The sequence below is a fragment of the Alexandromys fortis genome, unplaced genomic scaffold (genome assembly GCF_014885135.2).
Source record: "Alexandromys fortis isolate MF-2015 unplaced genomic scaffold, M_Fortis_MF-2015_v1.1 scaffold_39, whole genome shotgun sequence".
Taxonomy (NCBI): domain Eukaryota; kingdom Metazoa; phylum Chordata; class Mammalia; order Rodentia; family Cricetidae; genus Alexandromys; species Alexandromys fortis.
The window spans coordinates 13,292,471-13,317,648 of record NW_026067918.1 but is presented as its reverse complement, the minus strand read 5'-3'; the positions used below and the strand labels follow the sequence as shown (position 1 = coordinate 13,317,648).

General features: G+C 53.1%; 3 protein-coding genes across 8 annotated transcripts; all 3 read left to right on the top strand.

Annotated features, from left to right (window-relative positions):
• The first annotated feature begins 878 nt into the window (after window positions 1–878).
• On the top strand, window positions 879–8,872 carry Notum (notum, palmitoleoyl-protein carboxylesterase). 3 transcript variants are annotated; one of them, XM_050140426.1, is made up of 12 exons: window positions 879–1,493; window positions 2,252–2,622; window positions 3,733–3,785; window positions 3,868–3,963; window positions 4,251–4,311; window positions 4,725–4,783; window positions 5,064–5,166; window positions 5,896–6,087; window positions 6,194–6,294; window positions 7,076–7,223; window positions 7,849–7,896; window positions 8,097–8,872. In XM_050140426.1, the coding sequence occupies exons 2-12, from the start codon at window positions 2,279–2,281 to the stop codon at window positions 8,401–8,403; spliced, it is 1,512 nt and encodes a 503-aa protein (XP_049996383.1). In that variant the 5' UTR covers window positions 879–1,493; window positions 2,252–2,278; the 3' UTR covers window positions 8,404–8,872. The 3 variants fall into 3 exon arrangements, with proteins under 3 accessions (XP_049996383.1, XP_049996380.1, XP_049996382.1); XM_050140423.1 differs by lacking the exon at window positions 879–1,493 and adding an exon at window positions 1,516–1,827; XM_050140425.1 differs by lacking the exons at window positions 879–1,493; window positions 4,251–4,311; window positions 4,725–4,783 and adding an exon at window positions 1,516–1,827.
• A 6,556-nt stretch (window positions 8,873–15,428) lies between these two features.
• Window positions 15,429–16,352, top strand: Myadml2 (myeloid associated differentiation marker like 2). Its single transcript, XM_050140552.1, has one exon. The coding sequence runs from the start codon at window positions 15,429–15,431 to the stop codon at window positions 16,350–16,352; it is 924 nt and encodes a 307-aa protein (XP_049996509.1).
• Window positions 16,353–19,808: 3,456 nt separating this feature from the next.
• Pycr1 (pyrroline-5-carboxylate reductase 1) lies at window positions 19,809–24,350 on the top strand. 4 transcript variants are annotated; one of them, XM_050140506.1, is made up of 8 exons: window positions 19,809–19,872; window positions 20,272–20,399; window positions 20,602–20,672; window positions 21,316–21,495; window positions 21,722–21,943; window positions 22,056–22,148; window positions 22,308–22,471; window positions 23,328–24,350. In XM_050140506.1, the coding sequence occupies exons 2-8, from the start codon at window positions 20,333–20,335 to the stop codon at window positions 23,488–23,490; spliced, it is 960 nt and encodes a 319-aa protein (XP_049996463.1). In that variant the 5' UTR covers window positions 19,809–19,872; window positions 20,272–20,332; the 3' UTR covers window positions 23,491–24,350. The 4 variants fall into 4 exon arrangements, with proteins under 4 accessions (XP_049996463.1, XP_049996462.1, XP_049996464.1 ...); XM_050140505.1 differs by having other exon boundaries at window positions 19,854–19,989; XM_050140507.1 differs by lacking the exon at window positions 19,809–19,872 and adding an exon at window positions 20,006–20,183 and having other exon boundaries at window positions 21,319–21,495.
• Window positions 24,351–25,178: the final 828 nt, after the last annotated feature.

The following is a 25,178-nucleotide window of genomic DNA, read 5'->3' as shown; positions in this document are numbered from 1 at the left end:
TATTTGTATGTGTATGAGTGCTTTGCCTTCACGTATGTCTGTGCACCATGTGTGTGCCTGGTGCCCAAGGAGACCAGAGGAGAGGGCTTTGTATTCTCTGGAACTAGAGTTACAAACAGTTGTGAGCCACCATGTGGGTTCTGGAAATGGGACTTGGGTTCTTTGCAAGAGCAGCAAGTGCTCTTACCCGCTGGGCCATCTCTCCACCCCAAATGTGAATTTCTGAATGAGCAGAGCTTGGTGCGGTCTCTCAGTTCTCTGAATTCAGTTTCCATCTGGAAGCAGAACGCACATTTGCACCAGGTGCTTGTGAATGGACGCAGCCAGCGTCTGTGACTTCCAGCCAGCCTCATTTTGGGTTCTGCAGTTTACCCTTTCCTTTGGCTTCTCACCGTATCCTGGGATAGCTGGCCTACTGTATACCAAGGTATACTGGGAACTTGCTTTCTGCAGCTATCAGACAGGAAAACAATTGCAGGCTGGCCCTGCAGCCCTGGTGGCGTGGCGGCGTCTTCCCGGCTGCTCCCTAGATTCCTGCCTAGGAGGTGCAGCAGATACCCACTAGATGAAGCAGGCTTCTCCTGCCATGAATTAGAATGTGGGCAGCTGAAGCCCTGCCCGAGGTTTGGACCCGTGTCCTATAAGGCAGGTGTGTTTCCTGTTTCCAGAAAAAGCTGCCAGACTGCAGGCAGAAGGCAAAGGAAACCAAGCGGCTGGCTTGTGGCGCACCTAGGGCGGGTGTGTTTGGTTTTGTGCATCTAGTTTGACTGTTGCTATCATCATCACCAGTCCGGCTCCCCCAACTTTGATTATTTATCCATTTATTTAACATTAGAGGTTCACTGTGTCGCCATGGCTGGCTTAAAACCCGCAGCAATCTCCTTGCCTTCTGTGCACGCCACAGTTGGCTCCTGGTTTTGATTTCTGCCGGGAATCTCATTACCGCTGGTCACCTGAGCCTTGGGATGTGTAGAGGAGGTGGGCACAGTAGGTGAGATGACTTGGTAGGTGCAAGGAGATCTCCAAGCTAGCGATTTCTCGGATCCTCAGTCCTCTTCTCCAGTGGCGGCAGAGAGAGGTTCTTAAAGGTCTTCTTCATGGGGTGCAGCAGCAAGGGACTTTACCAAGGCCTACCAACCTCGTTAAGTCGCACCACTGCCTCTGACCTACATCTCCTAACATCTGCGGGCTCCGGCACCAGCACCGGATAGGGAGATTCTTCCGCGGGCTGAGTTCACACGCCCAATCTTTCCCGCAGGTCGACCCCGAAAAGCCGGGGCTTGGGCCCCACCTGTCCGCTGCTTGCAGAGGCCCCCCCTGCGCCGCTACTACCGGCCCCTCGGCGCGGAGCCCTGTGTCCGCCGCCGCTTTGATCCCGGGGGCCCCGCTGGATAAAAGTCTAGGGCGGCTCTGCGCCAGCGCCAGAGAGGGAGCGCAGCGCTGTCGGACGCACCAGCAGGATAGCGCAGCTCGAGCAACTACGAGGATCTACGGTGAGCGCAGGACTCCAGGCAGTGCGAAGCGTGCGGAGGGGACCCGAGTGCGAGTCTCCCAAGAATGCACTGGGCTTGGGCGCGGGAGGGAAGGCCCCGGCGGCTCCAGGTGAACGCTCGCACCCTGCGCCTTGGCTCGTCGGGCTCGGCAGCTGCGCAGCGGGCAGAGCGCCCCGCGATGCGGAAAGGCCTCTTCCTCCGGGCCGCCGGGCCGCTCCAAAGGGCGGGGGTAGCGGCGCCGGGCTGGCCGCGGAGAATGGAGCTGCCCCGGGCCAGCCCGGCCACGCTGCCCCCCACGGAGCCGGGCTGGGAGCGCCTCCGGCGGCCGCAACGGGTTAGTCCAGGCCCCTCCGTCAGGCTTGTGGTTTGGGAAGAAAAGGCTAAACCTCCGCCAAGAAAAGAGTGAGCGCAGCCCCCTCCCCCCTGCCGCGCCCGGGCGGCGGCGGCACTTCTAACGCGCGGGCACCCGGGCAGCCGCGGCCCCCGCAAACTACGCCCAGCTCGTCCCCCGCCGCTCATTGGCGCGGGCCCGAGCCAGCGCACCCAGACTCTGCGTTGCCCTCGGCCGGCTACGCGCGTAGCCCGAGCTGCGGAGACCGGTGGCTCCTGACTCCAGAGCCTCGACGCCGAGAGTCGGCCCCGCCGCCCAGGGCAGGAGCAACGCGCGGCAGCCGGGGCCAAGGAGCAGCAGTGGCCCGCGCGCCCCCTGGCCCGGCGCCCCAAGCCGCCGACTCCTTACAGCCGCCCGCTCTCCGCAGGTGGCCACAGGCCGGAGTGACATTGCCATGGGCGGAGAGGTGCGCGTGCTGCTACTGCTGGGCCTGCTGCACTGGGTTGGGGGCAGCGAGGGCAGGAAGACCTGGCGGCGCCGTGGCCAGCAGCCTCCCCAGCCGCCGCCCCCGCCGCCGCCCCCGCAGCGGGCTGAGGTGGCGCCGGGCCCCGGGCAGCCGGTGGAGAGCTTCCCGCTGGACTTCACGGCCGTGGAGGGCAACATGGACAGCTTTATGGCGCAAGTCAAGAGCCTAGCACAATCCCTGTACCCCTGCTCTGCGCAGCAGCTCAACGAGGATCTGCGCCTTCACCTCCTACTGAACACGTCGGTGACCTGCAATGACGGCAGCCCCGCCGGGTAAGGCCGGCGCTGGGCATGACCCCGGGAGGCCGTCGGCCCTGCTTGGCTGGCCCCGCCGGTGCCCCGTGCCTAGCTTGCCGCCCGTCCCATCGCTCGTGACGCCCGTATCCTCTGCCTCCCTGCGCGCGCACTAACGCGGAGACTGCGCTGGAGCCTCCCTATTTTCAATGGCAGATCTGGTCCCCAGAGGAAAGGGTTCCATTCGGGAGTCCAACGCTGTTGGCCCTGGGGAGGGCCTGGCTCGGTGCCTCCCAAAGTGGGGGAGGGGGCAGCTCTTGAAGCCCTGACCTGAGGCCAGCTCCGGTGCTGACCCCTTGGCCACCGTGCACACCCGCCTTTGTGCGCAGGTCCTCGGACAGAACTGCAGTCCTAGAGTGACCCGACTCCAGTAAAAAGAAACAACACTGAGGGACAGGAGGTTCCCGTCTCAGGGTTTCCCCTGTGCATACCAAATTGGTTCGGGACAGTCAGGAATCTGAGCACGGGAGCAAGGAGAGGGCCCAGGAAGGACCGAAGGCCCCAGGTGTAGCATTCACGCACGCACTCAGCTTTGGAGTAGATAGAGAACACAGGTGAAGCTGGGCGGTAGGAAGGGACTGTGGGTGCCCACGCGCTCAGTTGATCGATGTCATTCTGGGCCTTGATAGGAAGGCTGTGACACCGCCTCACAGGCTCCCCGCATCTCTCCGCTCTCCCCTACCCCTGCCGGTTTACAGGCCTCTAGCCCTTGCATTTCTCACTATGCAAACGCCACTGCGTTCCCGGGAGCGCCTCTCCTCAACTGTCATCCGCGCCAGGGTTAACACAGGTCCCTTGCGGGGCGGGCTGTGGGAATTTTCCACGGACCAGTCGGCCCTCCTTTTCCCCCCTCCTCACGATCGCCACCTCCGGGGAATCAGCCGGGTTCCACTAGTCTTTGCGTTCAGTTTGCGATTGGCCGCGGGCGCCCTCGTGCGGCTGCGGTGAGCTCCAGGCAACAGGTGGAATGACCCTTTCGGTACTGGACTTGGAAAGGGTCGAGGATTAGGGCTTTGGGGTGGAGGGTAGCGATCGGCGGTGGCTCAGGTATCCCTAACTGACTGCCTGCTCTGTGCGCCTTCCCTGCAGCTACTACTTGAAGGAGTCCAAGGGCAGTCGGCGGTGGTTACTCTTTCTGGAAGGTAAGTTTTAGGGGCTGAGGTGTGTGGTGCAGAGGGGGGCTCCCTCTGGACTCAGAACCGAGCCTAGTGCCTGTGCCTGCAGGCGGCTGGTATTGCTTCAACCGTGAGAACTGCGACTCCAGATACAGTACTATGCGGCGCCTCATGAGCTCCAAAGACTGGCCGCACACACGCACAGGTCAGCAACACAACTGGCCAGTCTGGAGGAAGTGGCGGAATAGTCAGATTCGGCCTCTAGGAAGGACCTGTTCACCCCTGGAACCCGATCCCAGGTCCCAGTTTTTGAAATTATAGTGAACTCATCCTTGCTTTTTGGTATGGTGACTCCTTGGGTCCAGCCATCCCCTCACCATTCCCTATCCATCCTAGCACCTCGGTTCAGACCAAGGCCCACCCTCTTCCCTGGTTGAGGCCATCAGGAAGGAAGTGCCCATCCCTGCCTTTCCCCTACCTCTGTTTCCCCAGGTACTGGGATTCTATCCTCCCAGCCAGAGGAGAACCCTCACTGGTGGAACGCCAATATGGTGTAAGAGGGCCTGGGTTTCCCTTGGTGGGGGTTCCTTCCTGGGAGTCTTTCCTATAGAGTCCTGTCCTGTGGGGTCCTTCTTAGAGCATGAGGGTTCATTCTTGGGGGGGTTGGCCTTTGCAGGGGGTCATATTTGGGGTAGTCTTTAGTGGAGGTCTTGGTTCTTCCTGGGGGCGATGGTCCTTTTCAGAGGATCCTTTTGGGGAGGTCTTTCCTAAGGGTCCTTCCTGTTTTAGGAGGCATCCTTTCTACTCTTCCTTCCTGGGATGATGATTTCTCTAGGGAGTTCCTTTCTTAGGGGGACCTTCCTGGGGAGGGGGTCCTTCCTGAGGGTCTTGTCCCGGGCAGCATTTTTCTTGGGGCCTTTCACGGTAACCGAGGGCCATGGCGGGCTTACCTGATCCCTGTTACAGCTTCATCCCCTACTGCTCCAGTGACGTTTGGAGTGGGGCTTCACCCAAGCCTGAGAAGAGTGAGTCCCTGGCTTCCCAGCCCCTTGAGACAGGGCAGGGTGGTGAAACTTCTGGGGAAACACAGACTTTCTCAAGCTTTTTGTAGCATGCCTTAGGGTTCCTGCTTGTCTGTGACTCACCTGGCCCCCGAGGGATCCCCAAGCAGGGCCTCGAGCCCTTGGTCCTCCCTCCTCAGTCTGCCCCATCCCTAGAGAGAGCCCAGACCCCTCTTCTTGCCTCCTGGAGTAGGAGACCTTGTCCTGTGTCCAGCTTCACCTAAAGCTACCCTTTGCCTTACAGATGAGTATGCCTTCATGGGCTCCCTCATCATCCAGGAGGTGGTGCGGGAGCTGCTGGGCAAGGGACTGAGTGGGGCAAAGGTGCTGCTGTTGGCTGGGAGCAGGTAAGCCGAATGCACCCAAGGGGCGAGGACTTTGCCTGGAGGGAGCAAGGGGCTGTTGCGGCCGCTATGGGACTTGGGTAGGGTGGTGTCTGGGTGGAGGAATCCGAACGGGAACTGTTGGCAGTCCTGGAATCTATCCTCAGAGCTTTGCTGACTCCGGCCTTGGCAGGCAGGAGCAGGGAGGTCGGCCTCATTTGGAGCACCTTAGAGGTCTGGGTTCAGAGTGTTTGCGCTGGAAACTGTTTAGAAAATGCTTCTGGACCCCCCCAAGGGTGTTGGGCTGCAGCTACCTAGGTGGTAGGTTAGTGGTCAGTTGTGTTCTGATGTCTCTTCTTGAGGACACGGTGTCAGGGTAGGCTGAGCTGACGCCTGCTGGTCAGTGACCGTATTCCATCAGGAACACAGAACGCTTGCCTGGGCCTGGTACACAGGACTTTGGCATCTTTTTCTTTGGATAGAGAAACTGATACAGGAAAAAAGAGGGGAAGGAGAGGCAGCTCTGTGTCCTGCCGACCTCAGCCGTGGGTCAGTGCTTAGAACTTACGGGTCCTCTGGCTGAAGACCGTGAGGGACAGAGGCACCCGAGTCTTGCAGACAGCTTGTCTGCAGTCAGGATGCTTTACTCAGAGGTAGACCATCCTCAGGACTAAAGCTGGGGCTGAGCCAGCTCTGGGTGGACAGCAAGCACCTCTCTCCAGCCACTTGGCCTCATGTCTGGCCTTCCCTCAGCGCTGGGGGCACCGGGGTGCTGTTGAATGTAGACCGTGTGGCCGAGCTGCTGGAGGAGTTGGGCTACCCGTCCATCCAGGTGCGGGGCCTGGCTGACTCAGGCTGGTTCCTAGACAACAAACAGTATCGCCGATCAGACTGCATCGATACTATCAACTGCGCACCCACAGAGGCCATCCGCCGTGGCATCAGGTGCCAGGGGTGTGGGTGGAGGGCAGCCCCCATGCCCAAACCCTCTCTCGTGCCTGGGGTGAGGAGTACCCTAGCATCACAGCCTACCCTATGATTGCGGTTGCAGGTACTGGAACGGCATAGTCCCAGAGCGCTGTCAGCGCCAGTTCAAGGAAGGCGAGGAATGGAATTGCTTCTTTGGCTACAAAGTATACCCGACTCTGCGCTGTGAGTGGCCAGTTCACTGAGGCCTTTGGGAAGGGGTGGGATATTCCAAATTATGCACCAGCCTGAAATGAAAGGGGTTAGACCACAGATCTTATGTTGTTTCACAAAAGTAGGCATGCTTACACCGAGGTGAACAGTTTTAGCTGGGACTGCCATGATTTTATCACCCAAGCAAACTGGCACCATTTGCAATGGCAACAGAGCCAAATTCAAATGCTTCCTTTCTGTATTTTGAGGTCACCAAACAGTTCCCCCAACCCCACTTTCCAAAGAATAGTGAGGTCCCATGCCAAGGGACAGCACCGTCAAATCTAAGTGAGAGAGACCCTGAGAGCCAGGCCACAGTCAAAGTGGGTTTTCAAGAATCCTTTGGGGGGCTGGAGAGATGGCTCAGAGGTTAAGAGCATTGCCTGCTCTTCCAAAGGTCCTGAGTTCAATTCCCAGCAACCACATGGTGGCTCACAACCATCTGTAATGGGGTCTGGTGCCCTCTTCTGGCCTGCAGGCATACACACAGAAAGAATATTGTATACATAATAAATAAACATTTAAAAAAAAAAAAAAGAATCCTTTGAAGGAGAATGGGCTTTAAAGAAGAATCGGGACTGAAGTGTAGCATGCTTCCCCAGCATGCTCAGGGCCTGGGGTTCTTCTCCTCCATATCAAACAAAGACCAGGAACTTGGACTGTGTGGAGCACAGCTGGTCAGTGAGCTTGCTAGGAGCAGAACCACAGCAGAGGCAGGCAGGCCAAACTGAGTCACATCTCCCCCCCCCCCCAGGTCCAGTGTTCGTGGTACAGTGGCTTTTCGACGAGGCCCAGCTGACCGTGGATAATGTACATCTCACGGGGCAGCCGGTTCAGGAGGGTCAGTGGCTATACATCCAGAATCTGGGCCGAGAACTGCGTGGCACACTCAAGGATGTGCAGTGAGTGTGTGCGAGGAATTTGGGCTGGGCGGTTTACGTGGTTCCTCCAAGCCATTTGACTTAAAAAAAAAAATAGGTCTTGAGGACAGGTGTGGTGGCACTTAGGAGACAGAGGCGGGTGAATTCCTGTGAGTTCAAGGCCAGTCTAGTCACGTAGTGAGACCCTGGATAGATAGATGGATAGATAGATAGATAGATAGATAGATAGATAGATAGATAGATAGATAGATAGAAAGAATGAATAGAAGGCTCCCACTGAGGTCATCAGGCATTGTGCTTGCCCAGCATGTACAAAGCCCTGGAATTAATCCCCAGGACCACAGATGTCACACATGGTGTAACCCCAGCATCTGAGAGATAGAAGGAAGAAGATAAGAAATCAAGGACATTTTTTGACTACGCGGCTAGTTTGAGCCTGGCCTGGACTACATGAGACCCAGCCTCTAGGAAAAAAAAAAGATTCATGTGTTCAAGATAGCCTCCTGCTACTGCCTAGCAGATTCTGGCAGGATGGGGTGTACCTGCATCAGGTTTTGGAGGCTTGAAGGGGAAGGGTCAGTGTGGATCATGTGGTCATCTGGCAAAGGGCAGGCCGTGGGACTCAAGCTGATTGTTTCCCTACCAGGGCCAGCTTTGCCCCCGCCTGCCTCTCACACGAGATCATCATCCGGAGGTCAGTGTCCCCTGGGTTTTAGGTGCTTGCGTGTGTAGTACTAACTCCATAGGCCTGTAGGCCCCTCCCAAACCCCTAGGCATCTTTCCACGAGCCCCTCAGAGCCCTCCAAAGCACACCAGTCATGCTGCAGAGTTGAAATGCAGCCCCCCAAAAAGACAGTGATGGCCTCAGTGAGCCCACCTGGGTTCTTTCTACAGCTACTGGACGGATGTCCAGGTGAAGGGGACCTCACTGCCCCGGGCACTGCACTGCTGGGATCGAAGCTTCCATGACAGCCATAAGGCCAGCAAAACCCCCATGAAGGGCTGCCCCTTCCACCTGGTAGACAGTTGCCCCTGGCCCCACTGCAATCCCTCCTGCCCTACCATCCGGGACCAGTTCACAGGGCAAGAGATGAACGTGGCGCAGTTCCTTATGCACATGGGCTTCGATGTGCAGACGGTGGCTCAGCAGCAGGGCATGGAGCCCAGCAAGCTGCTGGGGATGTTGAGTAGTGGGAACTAGACTGCTTGGAGCAAGAGGCAGCACAGAGGGGCTGCTCCACTTGCTGTCCCAGGGGAGCTTAGCTCTACATCCAAGCCCTTCTGCCACTCCCAGGACCCACCTGGGTGTGGACGCCTGACTGCCTGTATTCTCCCACTGCCTTCAGGAGGCCTGGCCAGAGGAGTGGTGTTCTCTGAGCCCTGCCACAACTTGGGAGACCCTTCCCACCCCACATCTGTTTCCCTAGCCCCCAGCCCAGTTTGGGGAGGGAGCCAGGGCAAAGCAAGCACTGGATTCCTGAGCCCATCAGCTCAGATGGTTCCTCCTAGCCCCCAGCTGATCATGCTCTTTTGTATTATTTTATAAAGTGACTTTTTTATTACTTTAATTTTTAAAAAATGGAAATTAAGAAATATATGATGGATGATATTGTTTTGTAACATATTTTTTCTTAATAATTAAATAAAAAAATAACAGAAGTTCACCCTGAGACTTTGATTATTGGAAAAGCCTTTCTACTCATTTTGATTGTGTTCCTAGGGCAGCATAGGACTGGAAGAGGGACTGGGGGAACCCCAATCTCTGATACATTCTTGGATGTTCGGCAGCCCCCACTTCACCTGTTTAACCCCCTTCCTAAGGCAGCCCCATTCATTCATTCATTCATTCATTCAGCAGAATGAATTCATTCAGTTCCTATTGTTGGTGATTACAACTCATCTTGATTTTTTTCTTTTCTTTTTCTTCTTTCATTCTTTTTTTTTTTTTTTTCTGTTTGAGACAGGGTCTCTACTATCTATGTAGCTCTGGCTGTCCTGGAACTCACAGAGACCATCCTGCCTCTGCCTTCCAAGTGTTGGGATTAAAGGCACGGGCCACCACACCAAACAAGTTTTTCATGTTTATGAGTGTTTCACCTGTACGGATGTGCACCATGTGCATGCCTGGTGCTCACAGAAGTCAGAAGAGAAGGCGCCAGGTGCCCTGGCATTGGTGGATGCTGGAAAGGTGACTCGGTTGGTAAAAATGCTGGCCATACAAACATGAGGACCAATCGGTCAGGATAGCCTGGTCTACAGAATGAATTCTAAGGCAGCTAGAACAACACAGAGAAACCCTGTTTCATAAAACAAAAACATGAAGACCAGGGTTTGATTCCTAGCACCCATGTAGGAAGCTGGATGTGGTGATACACGTATGTAGTCTGAGCTTGGGGAGGTGAAGACAAGTGGATGCCCTAAGTTGTTGGCCAGCAGCCAGCTTGACCTAATTGAGAGCCCCAGTTCCCATTGAGAGAGAGATCCTAACAGAGAGAGAGAGAGAGAGAGAGAGAGAGAGAGAGAAGAAAAACATCAACATTACAAGTGGTGGCACACACCTTTAATCCCAGAACGAAGGAGACAGGCAGGTGGATCTCTAAGTTTATAGCGAGCCTGGTTTACATAGTGAGCTCCACACCAGTCAAGGATTCGTACTGAGAACCTATCTCAAATAAACAAGCAAACAAAAAACAAAAAGAACATAACAAAACCACAGAAACCAAGATGGGGGCTGAAGAGATGACTCAGTGGCTCAAAGTGTATGCTGCTCTTTCCGAAGACCTGAGTTAGGTTCCCAGCACCCACCCTGGGTGACTGACAGACGCCTGTAACTTCAGGCTCAGTCGGTCCAATGCTTTCTCCTGGCCTCTGCAGGCACGCTTACCCACACGCGCACACACACTCACATAAAGATACACATACACAGCCAGGCAGCGGCGATGCAGGCCTTTAATCCCAGCACTCAGGAGGCAGGAGTAGTCAGATCTCCATGAGTTCAAGGCTAGTCTGGTTTACAAAGTGAGTTTCCGAACAATCAGGGATACGCAGATAAATCCTGTCTCAAGACAAAAACAAAGTGAACTGGAAAAATGCCTAGTGAGATCCCACACTAGAGCCTGGAGCGATGACTCAACAGTTAAGAGCCCTTGCTCCTCTTCCAGAGGACCAGTGTTGGGTTCCCTGCACCCACGTGGTTACTCAAAACTGCCAGTTTCAAAATCTGATTCCCTCTTCTCGCTTCCAAAGTGGCTGCATGCAAAAGGTACACATGAGCTGCGAGGTTGTCAACTTGACCACACCTGGAATTAGCTAAAACTCAAGTGGCTGGGTACACCTGGGAGGGAGTTTTTTCTTTTTCTTTTTCCCTTCCTTCCTTCCTTCCTTCCTTCCTTCCTTCCTTCCTTCCTTCCTTCCTTCCTTCCTTCCTTCTTTCTTTCTTCCTTCCTTGCTTTGGAGCCTGTCCTGGAACTTGCTCTATAGATCAGGCTGGCCTCAAACTCACAGAGATCTGCCTGTCTCTGCCTCCCGAGTTCTGGGATTAAAGTCATGCACCACCATCGCCCGGCTGGGAATTTGTTCTTAATGAAATCATTGTAAGTGGAAAGGTCCAATTTTAATCCAAATCCTTTGAGGTGGGAAGAGCCACCTTCCATCTGGGCCACACCTTCTGGTGGAAGCCTCTGTAAAGGATTTGGAGGAAGGAAACTCATTCTCTCTGCCTGTTTACCCTCACTCTTCACTGGCAAGTAGGCTTGGAGATCATTTCTTCAGGATTCTGGTGTAGCCTGGCAGTGGTGGCACACACCTCTAATCCTAGCACTCGGGAGAAAGAGGCAGGCGGATCTCTGTGAGTTTGAGGCCAGCCTGGTCTACAAGAGTTAGTTCCAGGACAGCTAGGACTGTTACACAGAGAAACCCTGTGGATTCTGGTGTATACTGAAGACCAGCAGAGACATCCAGCCTGGATTCTTAGACTTTCTGTTGGTGGACAGCCTTTGTTGAGCTAGCTGGATCCCAGTCTGTAAGATACTCTAATAAATAAATTCCATATAAATATATTTATATATATATTTATATATAAAAAATTTAAAATTTTAAAAAAGGCCTGAGCTAGGCGGTGGTGGCGCATGCCTTTAATCCTAGCACTCGGGAGGCAGAGACAGGTGAATCTCTGTGTTCGAGGCCAGCCTGGTCTACAAAAGCTAGTTCCAGGACAGGCTCCAAAGCTACAGAGAAACCCTGTCTCGAAAAACCAAAAATAAAATAAAAAAGGCCTGAAGACCTAGGTGAACACTGCATCTCAGTAACACAATGGTGTGTTTAGAAATCTCACAAACAAGCACCTTAGATCTGGTGATCAGTGTGTTTCCATGATGCTAAGAATCCTGCAAAGCTGTTGGGTAATAGGTGGATGCATAAATAGGATTACCCCGTTTATCCTCATGGCTGACCTCCCTGTGATCCAGATATTCAGTCATGTATGGTGTTCCCTCCTTGGTCTTCCTACCAGAGGCTTTTAGCTTGGAGTTGAATCATGGGGAAACATTCCTACGGCACACACTGGAGGACACTCCAACAAACCCTTGGCTTGGACTCTTGAAAACACCGGTGTGTCTATAACAGGGCCCCAGACCTCTGTAGGCCCCCAGATCTTTGCACTCCACCATGGAAGTGTTTTCTGTGCTGTAAAACTCAGCACATAGACAACACCACCTGCCAAAAATGAAAACCAAGACCTAATCCATCAAAGCCACAGTTCTGGGAAAGTCTCTAAATATACTAGCCTTGCTTCTCGGCTTCCCTAGCTCCGATTCTGGCTAACTTTTCTTGGTAACTGAACATGTCGACCCAGGACATGGTTTTTGTGCTTAAAAGCTCACACTGAGGAGGGTTCAGGGCTACTCTGGAGTCCTGAATACCCAGTGTAGTTGCTGTCTGGCTAATAAAGACTTGCTATTGGCTTAAGCCCGTGTCTGAGCAGTCTCCTTTGGTAAATACCTCACGACAGTTGCAAAGCACAAGATGGGGCGTCCCACCCCAGATAAAGCACAATGAGCCACTGCAGGCCTGTGCAGTGCCTAATTCCTGACCAGGTCTGGACAGACATGTGAAAAAAGCTACACAGTATACCCTGAGAATAAGTGAGGAGCCTGAGCACCAGTGTGTTTCAAGTGATTGTCCTGAACCGTTTTGTTTGTTTTTGCTTTTAATAGATCTTTCTTTCTTTCTTTCTTTCTTTCTTTCTTTCTTTCTTTCTTTCTTTCTTTCTTCCTTTCTTTCTTCTTAAGACAGGGTTTCTCTGTGTTGCTTTGGAGCCTGTCCTGGAACTAGCTCTTGTAGAACAGGCTGATCTTGAACTCACAGAGATGCACCTGCTTCTGCCTCCCAAGTGCTGGGATTAAAGGTGTGCGCCACCACCGCCCGGCTTGTACGGGTGTTTTACCTACAGTTATCTCTATGCCCCATGCGTGTGCCTGGTGCCAGCAGAGGCCAGAAAAGACCATTGGAATCCCCAGGACCAGAATTACAGAAAGTTGCAGGCGGCTGTGTGGGTACTGGGACCCAAATCCCCGTCTTCTGTAAGAGCAAGAGGAGCTCTAACTGTTGAGATATCTCTCCAACCCTCTGTCCAGAAACTTCTGAGTGACTTCTCCGGGGCATAGCCTGTGGACATATTAGCAGTATTAATTAATTTCGAAAGCAAACCACCAAGTATGAACCGTTCTGCGGACTGTGGAGTTCAGCAGGAATGCACTTGCCTGGTATCGCTGAGGCCCGACATTCCGCCTACAGCTGCAAAAACAAAGAGACTCAATCTTGATCCTAGGTGAAAGGCGCAGAGGTACTGGTTTGCTCTGGTTTTGACTCTTCTGTAGATCTGATGCTTTCTACGTATAAACTGAAGAGAGGTCTACAAAGATCTCTTAGTAGACATTAACGTGATCGACTCTGGGTACAAAGGTTGGATTGTTCCTTCTCTCTTACTCTGCTGACTGAACTCGAACAGGTACCATTCTATTGTCATAATTATTTTTCCACAAAGAAAAAAACTTAAAAAGAGGAGCAGTCAAGAGCCCTGACTGCTCTTCCAGAGGACCTGGGTCTGGGTCCTAGCACCCACACATCAGCTCACAATCCTGGTACAAATATATGCAGGCAGGCAAAACACTCACAGACATAAAATAAAAATAAAGAAATCTTAGCCAGGTGTGTGTGTGGTCCATCCCTTTATTTCCAGCACTGCAGAAGTATACCAGATCTCTGTAGGTTCAAGGCCAGCCTGGTCTACACACTGTTACAGGACAGCCAGAGCTACACAGAGAGACCCTCTCTGAAAGGAAAGAAGAAAAAGAAGAGGAGGAGGAGGAGGGGCTGGAGAGATGACTCAGCAGTTAAGAGCATTGCCTGCTTTTCCAAAGGTCCTGAGTTCAATTCCCAGCAACCACATGGTGGCTCACAACCATCTGTAATGAGGTCTGGTGCCCTCTTCTGGCCTGCAGGTATACATGCAGACAGACTATTGTATACATAATAAATAAATAAATAAATATTAAAAAAATGTTTAAAAAAAGAAAAGGAGGAGGAGAACAGGAGTTGAAGTGGCTTAAGGTTCAGCTTCAGAGATGGCTCAGTGGTTAAGAGTGCTTGTTGCTTTCACATAATCTCTGGGTTCCATTCCCAGCACCCGTGTGGTAGGTTGTTCCCAACAATCCATAGCTGCAGTTCCAGGGGATCCCACGCCTTCTCACCTCCACAGACACTATTCGTGTACATGGTGCACATACATACATGTAGGCAAAACACTTATGCATATAAAACAAATAAATACATATTAGAAAGAGAAGTTCAGGTACTGGAGAGATGGCTCAGTGGTTAAGGGCATTTGCTGTTCTTGCAGAGGACATAAGTTCAGTTACCAGGACCCACAAGGTGGCTTATAATCATCCATAGGCTCACAAAAGGTGCACATACGTACAGGCAAAACACTCATACACATAAGATAAAATGAAATGGGGCTGGAGAGATGGCTCAGTGATTAAGAGCACTGACCAGGGTTCAATTCCCAGCAGCCACATGGCAGCTCACAACTGCCTGTAACTTCAGTTCCAGGGAATCGGTACCCTCACACAGACATGCATGCAGAAAAAAACACCAATACACTTAAAATAAAAGTAAATAAATTATTAAAAAAAATAAAGATAGAGCCAGGCAGTGGTGGTGCACGCCTTTGATCCTAGCACTCAGGAGGCAGAGGCAGGTGGATCTCTGTGAGTTTGAGGCCAGCCTGGTCTATAGAACAAGTTCCAGGACAGGTTCCAAAGCTCCACAGAGAAACTCTGTCCTGAAAAAACAAAATTAATTAATTAACTAATCAATTAATTAATTAAATTTAAAAATAAAGATAAGTAAGTGATTTTTTTTAATTAAATAAAAAGTTCAGGGTTATCCTCAACTACTTAGTGAATTTGAGGTTAGCCTGGGCTGCAGGAGACCCTGTCCCCAAAATAAATAAATAAATAAACAAACAAATGTAGAGCAAACAAAGGCAGAGTTGTTGAAGTATTTCTTCTTTGAGCCCCCCACCCCCGTACTCTCAAAAGTTCTTTCTCATTTTTTTCTTAAAAACCTCTCTGGAAAAAAAAAAAAAAAAAAAGGAGAATCGAGGCAGGCCAGGTGACACCAGCCTATAATACAACAGTAAAAGAACAGTAAAACAACCCCTCCTACGTTTTCTAGAGCCTCCCGCTGTTTCTCCACCTCTCTGTACCCTTTCCCTAGCGTATCACACCCAGAGGTTGCTTGATACCCTAGCTGTGAACCTCCGGAGGAAAAGCACCCCCACCCGATTCTCGCTTAGCCCCTCCCCCACACTGTACTGCCCGGGAAGGACAGATGCAGGTGCTTCGGGAGGCAGGAGGTGGGTGTCTAGCATCCGTAGCCTAACTAATAGTCCTAACAGGGAATCTTTGTGGGATGCCGGGGTCAGATGTCCCTCCAGAATGGGAACCAGCATGCAGGCTGCTATTCCGGGGCTCTGATCAAACCGTTTATTTATAGCGCTGGGGGAGGGCTCCCAACACAGGCAGCAGAGAGGCTGATCTGCTGCAATGTCACTTTTAACACGGCCACTGCAGACAGCCAGCACCTGCCATTGCCGTCGCCTCAGAGGACAGAGGTCTCTCAGCTGCAGACCCCAGGGGCCGCTGGGCCCCTTGTCAGAGCCTGATGGGCAGCACCATGGAGCCCCCGGGGGGTGCGTACCTGCACTTGGGCGCTGTGACCTCCCCGGTAGGTACAGCCCGAGTGCTGCAGCTGGCCTTCGGCTGTACAACCTTCAGTTTGGTTGCTCACCGCGGTGGTTTTGGGGGTGTCCAGGGCACTTTCTGCATGGCTGCTTGGGGCTTCTGTTTTGCCCTCTCCGTCCTGGTGGTAGCCTGTGAGTTCACGAAGCTCCACAGCTGCCTGCGCCTTTCCTGGGGCAACTTCACAGCAGCCTTTGCCATGTTGGCGACTCTGCTGTGCGCCACGGCTGCGGTCATCTACCCTCTGTACTTCACCCGACTAGAGTGCCCACCGGAGCCTGCCGGATGCATGGCCAGAAACTTCCGCCTGGCAGCCAGCGTCTTCGCAGGACTCCTCTTCCTGGCCTATGCTGCTGAAGTGGCCCTGACGCGGGCACGGCCAGGTCAGGTAGCCAGCTACATGGCTACCGTGTCCGGACTCCTTAAGATCGTCCAGGCCTTTGTAGCATGCATCATCTTTGGGGCACTTGTTCATGACAGTCGCTATGAGCGCTACGTGGCCACACAGTGGTGCGTGGCTGTCTACAGCCTGTGCTTCATGGCCACCGTGGCTGTGGTGGCCCTGAGTGTGATGGGACACACAGGGGGCCTGGGATGCCCATTTGACCGCCTCGTGGTCGTGTACACCTTCCTGGCTGTGCTCCTGTACCTCAGCGCCGCTGTCATCTGGCCCGTCTTCTGTTTTGACCCCAAGTACGGAGAGCCAGAACGGCCCCCGGACTGCCTCCGAGGCAGCTGCCCCTGGGACAGCCAGCTAGTGGTAGCTATTTTCACCTACGTCAACCTGCTCCTTTATATCGTCGACCTCGCCTACTCCCAGAGGATCCGTTTTGTGCCTGCCTTGTAGCCTGACCCATCTATCGGGATCCTCTCTCTGGCTATCAAGGTGAACTAAGACGTGGGAGACAAGAGGGAGGTTGGGGGCTCAGGCAAGTCTGCCCTTGGACATCTGGCAGCGCTGAGAGGCAAAGAGGAAGGACAGAGGAGCAGGAAGCCTTGAGCAGGGACGAGGGGTAGCTAGCTAATGGGCTCTGGTTCTTCCTGCCTCTGTCTCCATCTCTTGTCTATTTCTCAGGTTCCCGACTGTCCTTGGGTCTAGTGATAGTCATGGTACCATATGGGAACTTTTGGAGCAGAGGCGATTGTATTTCGTTTTACAGATGGGAACGGTGAAGCTGGAAGAACTTCAGAGGTGGGCAGGTATCAGTGTCTTGAGATAGTGCATAGCTGAGGTAATACCAGTTAGAACTCGGGCAGTTTCCTGAGGTCGAAATGGGTAAAAACCAAGCCAAGGACAGCAGCGTCCGGCCATTGGAACGCTGGAGCTGGAACCTCCTACTTGTCTGAGGGGAAGTTTCTAGAACCCCAGGAGTCTCCTTCGGGATGGTTGTGATCGTTTGTAGAGAAATCTGGCAGCAAGGATGGACCTCACCTGTGTCCAGGAGTATCCCAGGGGGCTCAGCCTTTTTTTTTTTTTTTTTTTAACAGAGAAAAGACTGTTTTGTGGTTCTCAGGTCAGCACCAGAATCACTGTGAAAAGAAGATGGAGCTTTTTCCCATACACCCAATGCAGACTGTGGCCCAGAAGCCTCTGCAGAGCCTACCATGGCAGGTTGGCTTGGTTGGCAGCATTGACTCACAGTGAAGAACCATCTTGGCGTAGCCACTGGGTCATGGAACCTGGTCACAGGCCCTCCACTTAAGCATCTTGTTAGCCAGTTGCTCCTGAACGCCAGAACTCTCTACTCAGCTTCTCCTGTGGAAGCGCCCGGACTGGATTGACCATGGGAAGCCCTTCAGTTCATTAACTGACTGTCCCCCCCCTGGTCCTCCAACAGGGAATAAAAGGTGAATGTTTAGACCTTGCCTTCTACCTTTGCTGAGTATCCACACAAGCCCACTCGAGTCTTAAGGGCTATGGTAGATCGCACCACTTAAGCAACCTCCTTGTTGCATGCTCTGAGAAAAGGTCTAAACCAGGTCATTGAGAGGGAGGGGGTGTCCTTGGGGGTTCCCTGGATCCTGGGATAAAGGCAAGGTGTGGCCTGATCTGGGCCTTCTGAAAAGGGGGCAGTTCAGGGTGACTCAGAAGACCAAATGCAAAGAAGGAAAGTCAAGGTTGGCTCATTCTCTTCGTTCCTAGAGGCACCCAGAGCCCCATACTGAGGTCTTCAGGGCCCAGATCACAGGGATAAAGGGACTACTGTACTCTCTGGACAGTGGATCCAAGAGCAGTTAGACTCGGGCCTATGAGCCAGGCCTTGTGTGGTACTGTGTGGTCCTTTCTGGAGAAGGAATATTTGGCTCAGCCAAAAACTGAGTTGGGACCAATGTCTTTTACTTGGATGGGCAAGCTTAGGTAGCTTCTGGGCCTGCCGGGGCCCTGAACGATGAAAGCATCGAACATCAGAAGGTCACATCATCAGGGAACAAAGAGATAAAGGAACACGACAGCCATGCACATCCTGTCTAGAGGGAGACCCTCCTGCTTCTTTCTCTTTTCTTTTCTTTTTATTATATTATACATGTATGATGTATATATGGTGGGGGACACCACAGTGCGTGCATAGAGGTGAGAAGAAAACTTTGTGGACTTAGTTCTTCTACCATATGTGTTCGGGAGAACCAGCTCAGGTGGTCGAGTTGTTAGGCTTTCGAAGCAACTTAACAATGGCCTTTCTTGTTTTTCTTTTTCCCTTGAGATAGGGTTTCACAATGTAGTCCAGGCTGGCCTGCCACTGGACATCCTCCTGCCTCTGCTTCCCTAGTGCTGGGATTACAGGTATGTGATACCTCACCAAGTCTCACTGGTTTTTCTTGGGGGGGGGTCCCCTTTCATTTTTTCACTAGCTAAAATTCTGAAACATGGTATCTGTCTCTAAATCCCCAGTGTTCTTGCTGTTCAGTAGCCTTCTGTTCTCAGCATCACATCCGACCTAAATTTCATAGTTCCAGGGGAAGGCAGAGAAGAGGACTACGGGGAAAATGGGAGAGACCCAGCTTGCTCATGCCTTTAATCCCAGCACTCGGGAGGCAGAGGCAGGCAGGAGGATCTCTGAATTCGAGGCCAGCCTGGTCTACAGAGCAAGTTCTCTAGACTACAGAAGTGTCTTTCTTTGGAGGAAAGCATCCGTTTAAGTTTTTTAGTTTACTTTATGTGTATAACTATTTTTGCACATATACATGTACACACTTGCATACCTGGTGACTGAGGAGTTCAAAGGAAACGTCAGATCCCCTAGAAAAGGAAATCTGGATAGTGTTAGTTGCCTTATGGATGCTGGGAACACAATCCAGGTCCTCTGCAAGGGCAACAAATGTTCTTTTTATGTTTGTTTGTTGTCTTTGTTGTTATTGTTGTTGTTGTTTTTCGAGACAGCGTTACTCTGTAGCTTTGGAGCCTATTCTGGAACTTGCTCTGTAGACCAGGCTGGCCTTGAACTCACAGAGATCCGCCTGCCTCTGCTCCCCGAGTACCAGGATTAAAGGCATGCGCCACCACCACCGGGCGCAACAAATGTCCTGAGCCGTCTCTCCAACCCTGGAAAGTCTGAAACACGGAGCTGAGTTTGGAAAACCGAACTTCTAGGCTTTGTGCATAGTCAACTCGGCATAGTTGTTCCAGCCTTTTCTTAGAGGGTGAGTACCGAACCGGCCATCCAGACCTTACCACGGGATAGTCTCCTAGTTTGGTGGGTGGTCATTATGAACAACAAGAAGGGATGAAAATCCAAACCTTGCAGGCTAGAGACTCCCTAATGATTTTGAAATTACTTTCTAAAGCACTTTGTCTTTATCTAAGGCAACAAACACAACAGGAAAAAAAATAAGCAATATCTAATGGGGGTGGGGGTGATGGGCGCCATACTTTGGTATGATGGGTCATGCATACTTTGGTAGAGTTTGGGGAACCCCAGACTGCTATGCAGCTTTGAGACCAGCAGATGGACCCTGAGCACCTCTGGGGGTTGTGGATGCCCAGAGCACAATATCCCTAAAACCCGTGGCTGGGCAGCTGGGGCACTGTAGGAAGGAGGAGGTTCGGGAAGTAATGGGTCTGTGGCTGCAGCAGACGCCCAGCTTTCAAATCAACACTTGCAATGAGATAGTGGAGGGGATCCGTGACTTTTGGGGTACTGATCTGTATTCGCAACTACAACCCACTTCACGGAGGGAGCGGGGAGGCGTGTCTGTCCCGGCCCTGTGGATGATGCAATGCACAAGGCTCCAGTTGCAGCTCTGGATTGGCTAGCTCCCGGAGGCCGCACCGCGCATTGGCTGAAATGGAGGGAGGGCGGGGCTGGTGGGCGTGGGTGCCGCGTGGCAGATACAGAGAACTCGGTACTCTCTGGTGTAGCTTAGCTCAGGTACTCTGCGGGTAGTGGGATTCCGGGCTCCGGCGATGGGACTTCTGTAATGAATGCTTCGGGGATAGGGCTTCTGGGACCCAGGCTGGAAGTGGACTCGGGACTTGAATGTTGAGGGTACTCTTGATTCCGGGGCCCTTCCCTACAATCTGTCGCTTCGTTTGCAGCTCCCTGAGCCCTTTTCAGAGGGGTCAGAACCTTCAGCTGCAGGCCAGGACTCCTGTCTCTGGGCAGCAAGTGGTTGTGTTACGGGGTGTGGGGGAATTGAAACAACTCTTAGCTCGGGCAGCCGAGGAGTAACAAAAAATTAGGTAAGGGGATTTGGGGGTGGGTGAGCACCTGGCTGCCGGGAGCGGCCAGACCTGGTTCTGCCCACTCAACTTCTTGTATTCCATCCAGTTTGCAGCTGCCCAGCAGGGTCGGAGTAGCTGTGAAGGTTGTGGGTGCTGGACCTCCGGACATGAGCGTGGGTTTCATCGGGGCAGGGCAACTGGCTTTTGCCCTAGCCAAGGGCTTCACAGCAGCAGGTAGATTCCTCTGGGGCCAGGGAGGGTGCTAACGTGGAGTGTCTGGGTTAGTGGCCTCAGTCTTTTGGGAACTGGCAGGCGCCATATGTTTGGGGTTGCTGTCCTAATGGGGGTGAGGAGTGTTTCTCTGCTGTCTCCTTTCTAGGGATGCAGGGCGGAGAGGCTAGAACCAGCCTTGAGGGAGGAATTCTGTCCCTTTCAGGTGTTCTGGCTGCTCACAAGATAATGGCCAGCTCCCCAGATATGGACCAATCCACGGTCTCTGCCCTCCGGGTAGGTGCCAGGTGGACGCAGATAGGAAGTCTGACTCTCTTACAGTTAGGGTCTAGGGTTAAGGGTGAGGGCCAGAGTGGGGAGCAGCTGTAGCCCCCCCCCACTCCAGTGGGAGAAGCAAACCTGCCATAAGGAATCTCCAGATGCTGCCTCCCTGCCCTGTCGTGAATGCCCCTGGTAGAAGAGGGTGTTGGTCTGGAATGGGATTGCCTAGGTAGGGGTTAAAGGAGCCCTGCAGACGGCCAGGCAGCCCTGAGACCATATAATGGACCAGGGGTGGTGGTGAGTACAGCTTCTGTTTGCTATGGCTCAGTCGGGATTGCAGGCCAAAGACGTGGGGGCCAGGCTCCTGGCTCGAGACCCCCATCCACCTCTGGAAGGTAGGCAGCTGCAGAGACTGCAGCCATTATAGCCTCAGGTAGGATGGGCTGAGCTGCGGTTTAGAAGGCTTTTTGGCTTCAAAGGGGAACATTCCAGAGCCTAGTGCTTTTTCCATGTCTGGGTAAGGACAGCTGAGTGGGTTTTGACCCCCAACCCAGCTGGCACCACAGCCCAGCAGCCTTTGGGCTTCTCTCGGCTCAGGGCTCTCGGCTTTGTGGGTAGATGGCCCATGAGGCAAGCTGAGCCCCTTGCATTCCCGTAGAAGATAGGGGTGAACCTGACCTCCCACAACAAAGAGACAGTGCACCACAGCGATGTGCTCTTCCTGGCGGTGAAGCCACACATCATCCCCTTCATCCTGGACGAAATCGGTGCTAACATCGAGGACAGGCACATTGTGGTGTCCTGTGCTGCAGGTGTCACCATCAGCTCCATTGAAAAGGTGGGTGCCATCGACCGGCCCCATCGGGCTTTGGGGAGGGGTGTGGTAGGGGGCTCTGCTCTGCGGGTCTGGCTTCTTTACCTGCTCACAGGGCATAGCAGCCCAGGCCACAGCAAGACCTCGGGAAATGTTCAGCTGGTTCCGGAAGCAGGTCCACACTGGCTTCCATGCCTGGGGTGAGCGCAGATAGCCAAGGCCAGAGTAAGAGAGCTGGTTTCTCTTCCAGAAGCTGACAGCGTTCCAGCCAGCTCCCAAAGTCATCCGCTGTATGACCAACACCCCAGTGGTGGTGAGGGAGGGTGTCACTGTGTATGCCACAGGCACTCACGCTCAGGTGGAGGATGGCAGGCTCGTGGAACAGCTCATGAGCAGTGTGGGCTTCTGTACCGAGGTGGAGGAAGATCTCATCGATGCTGTTACCGGGCTCAGTGGCAGTGGCCCTGCCTATGTGAGAACTGGACGGATGTGGGGTGGTCGGGGCTGTGGGTGGTGTCTGCTGAGCCCTGTTCTGGGTCCCAGAGAAGAGGAAGGGCAGTGGCTGAGAATGCACCTCCCCACAGGCTTTCACGGCCCTGGATGCTCTTGCTGACGGTGGTGTGAAAATGGGGCTTCCAAGGCGCCTGGCTGTCCGCCTGGGGGCCCAGGCCCTCCTGGTGAGTGTTTTGAAATACTTGTGAGAGGTGTTTCTTACTAAATCCAAAATTGGCGTCCTGGGGACATATGAGTGGGGGGTGCTTTGGTGGCTGAGGGCTGTACTCTGTAGAAGCAGGTAATCAGGGGCCCGACTGCCACACGCCCCTTTCTTGGCATAGGGGGCAGCTAAGATGCTTCTGGACTCAGAACAGCATCCAGGCCAGCTCAAGGACAACGTCTGCTCTCCCGGTGGGGCCACCATCCACGCTTTGCACGTCCTGGAGAGTGGGGGCTTCCGCTCCCTGCTTATCAATGCGGTGGAGGCCTCCTGCATCCGCACGCGGTAGGTCCTGCGATCGCCCACTCCCCAGCCACCTGCTCCACACACCAGAATCCTGGCTTCAGGGGTTTCAGTGGAGTTATTCACTTAGCCGATACCACTGAGCCCTGGCCTGGCCCTGAGCAGGATTTTGGACGTTTCAAGGTTCCTTGGGACACAAAAAGCAATGCCTCTCGCTCCCTTCCATTGCTCTGTGAGAAAGGGTCTGTAGACCTCTGGTCCTGCAATACAACCTCCGTTCAGTTTCACTATCATAGCGAAGGGGCTAGGCTAGAAGGGTGGCTGGGAAGGTTAGGTGGCCTGGCCCAGCACCTTCTTCATGGCTTTCCCAGGTTAAGTGAGTTAGCTAAGCCGGCAGCATGTTGGCAGAAGGAGCCTGGTGAGAGCTGAATGAAACGCACCTGGGTTTTCTCAGTTGGCATAAGGTAAAACCGAGGCTGGGAACCACTGTCCCAGGTTCATGTCTACAGGGCAAGTCAGCAGTGCCTTCCCGGCCAGTGTCCACCTTCCAGCACCAATGCCTAGAAAAGTCTGAGTTGCTACAGCAAGGCTTAGACGTGGGACCTAGCCACCGAGCACGGCCCATAGAGGAAACAGGAGAAACAAGATCCTGCCCCAAGATGGGCAGTGAAAGTTTAAGGCTAAGAGTTCTGAGTGATTTTGATGGCTTGATGTTGTAGACAGGGTGACCCTGAGTCACTGAATGGTGTGAGACATGGTTGTGCAGCTGTATAACAGATAGGGGGGTTGCAGGTGTAAAAGGCCCAGGGATGGGGTCCCACTGGGCACTGCCCACCGAAGATGCTGCTGCACCGTCCTTTCTGAGAAGGGCAGACCCAATGTCTCCTTGCTTTTCCAGGGAGCTGCAGACCATGGCTGACCAGGAAACTGTGTCCCCCGCTGCTATCAAAAAGACTGTACTGGACAAGGTGAAGCTGGAGTCCTCTGCTGGGGCCTCTCTGTCTTCTTCTGGCCATATTAAGCCACTGCCCTTCAGCCAGGCCCCAGCAGGCAAGGAATGATTCACCTGCCCATACTCCTCCCGTCTCTACTTTCTTTGTTTTTTGAAACAGGGTTTCTCTGTGTAGCCCTGGCTTAGAACTCTCTCTGTAGACCAGGCTGGGCTAGTATCCACAGGTTTTTTGTTTGTTTTTCTGTTTGTTGCTGTTATTTAAGCAGGGTTTTTGCTACGTAGTCCACGTTAGCTTTGGATTCTCCATCCTCCACTCTAGTTTCCCAAGTTCTGGGATTATGGGTGAATGTCAACATGCCAGGCTCCTTTTTCTTTTAAGATAGTGGCTTGATGCGTTGCCTAGACAAGACTCAGACTTCTGGGCTCGGATCAATGCTCCAGTGTCAACCTGGGCTCCGAGCACGCTCCCGTGTCAGCCGCCTCTAGGCAGATCACTAGGCTGACCCACGTCTCCAGTTTCTGCTCTGGGACTCTCTAGCTCAAAGCCACACAGAATATCCCCAGAGCAGGTGCTTGCTCACAGCCAGGTCAGCCCAAGGGTCCGCCAGGAAATGGAACATCACTGGGGACCTCCCCCTCTTCAGTTTCCTCTGGAGCTTAGTTAGGTCTGTGGGGTCTTCACGCTCCCTTGCCTAAGATCGGCTGGGTTAGCGTGGCCCCCTTCCTGTGACCCACTTACATGTGGTTGCCTGTCCTTTCTGGGAAGACCGCCTAGTCCCAGACATCCTGTACCTCCTTCTGGGGACTTCACCCTCTATCAAGGATCCCAATAGGCAAAGGGAAAGGGACTTCTCAGGTAGCTCATGAGGCTTTCGCTCGTTCCCGAACTAACTCACTAAATACTGTTACTTCTCTTCCTATGCTTTCAGTTGAATAATAATAATAATAAATTTCCCAAATGCTCCCGTTTACCTGTTTGTCACCTGTGGAGCGAGGCTTGCCTGGACAGCGGGGTGTAATGCCGAGGGAGGAGCCAGTAACACAGGTCCCATAAAGCTGGCTACGGCCAGACTCCCATAGGGCAGAGGGCTACAGAGCTTCAATGCCTCTGTCATGACAAATCTGCCTGAAGGCTGGCACCACAGTGGGGCTTGGCACACTGACTTGGTGAGGAGCATCAACCTCTTCAGTCCCTACTCCTTAGCTTTCCAGGGAGAGATGTCTTTGCTGGTGGATCCAGGCTGTGCAAGGCCAAGTTCCTGGCGAGGAGGAAACCTTTGAAGGAAGTATCATAATTCTCCAGATGGACAGAATCAAGGTGACGTGCACACATATGGACAGAATCAAGGTGACATGCACACATATGTACAGAAGTGGTAAGGAGCCTCTGCCTCCTGAGTGCTGGGATGAGAAACACGCGCTGAAGCACGTGAGGCAGAGGCAGGAGGATCTCTGTGAGTTTGAGGCCAGCCTGGTCTACAGAGCAAGTTCCAGGACAGCCAGGGCTACACAGAGAAACCCTGTCTTGAAAATAAAATAACGACAACACACAACAACAGAAATCTGTTGTTGCTACAACTCCAAAAGCTGGTATATAAGGGCTGTGTGTAGCCTTGACTACGCTACAGGGAGAGGAGACAGTCTAAATATTTTCAGACAAGATTAATGTTGGGCCAGGCAGTGGTGGCGCATGCCTTTAATCCCAGCACTGGGGAGGCAGAGGCAGGCGGATCTCTGTGAGTTCGAGGCCAGCCTGGTCTACAAGAGCTAGTTCCAGGACAGTAACCAAAAAAAAAA

Coding starts and splice junctions, on each gene's coding strand:
- Notum (XM_050140423.1), top strand. CDS start 1,558: ATGCACTGGGCTTGGGCGCGGGAGGGAAGGCCCCGGCGGCTCCAGGTG. Junction 1,828..2,251: donor GCCTCCGGCGGCCGCAACGG/GTTAGTCCAGGC, acceptor CGCTCTCCGCAG/GTGGCCACAGGCCGGAGTGA. Junction 6,295..7,075: donor AGTATACCCGACTCTGCGCT/GTGAGTGGCCAG, acceptor CCCCCCCCCCAG/GTCCAGTGTTCGTGGTACAG.
- Pycr1 (XM_050140506.1), top strand. CDS start 20,333: ATGAGCGTGGGTTTCATCGGGGCAGGGCAACTGGCTTTTGCCCTAGCC. Junction 20,673..21,315: donor CCACGGTCTCTGCCCTCCGG/GTAGGTGCCAGG, acceptor GCATTCCCGTAG/AAGATAGGGGTGAACCTGAC. Junction 22,149..22,307: donor TGGGGGCCCAGGCCCTCCTG/GTGAGTGTTTTG, acceptor TTCTTGGCATAG/GGGGCAGCTAAGATGCTTCT.
- Myadml2 (XM_050140552.1), top strand. CDS start 15,429: ATGGGCAGCACCATGGAGCCCCCGGGGGGTGCGTACCTGCACTTGGGC.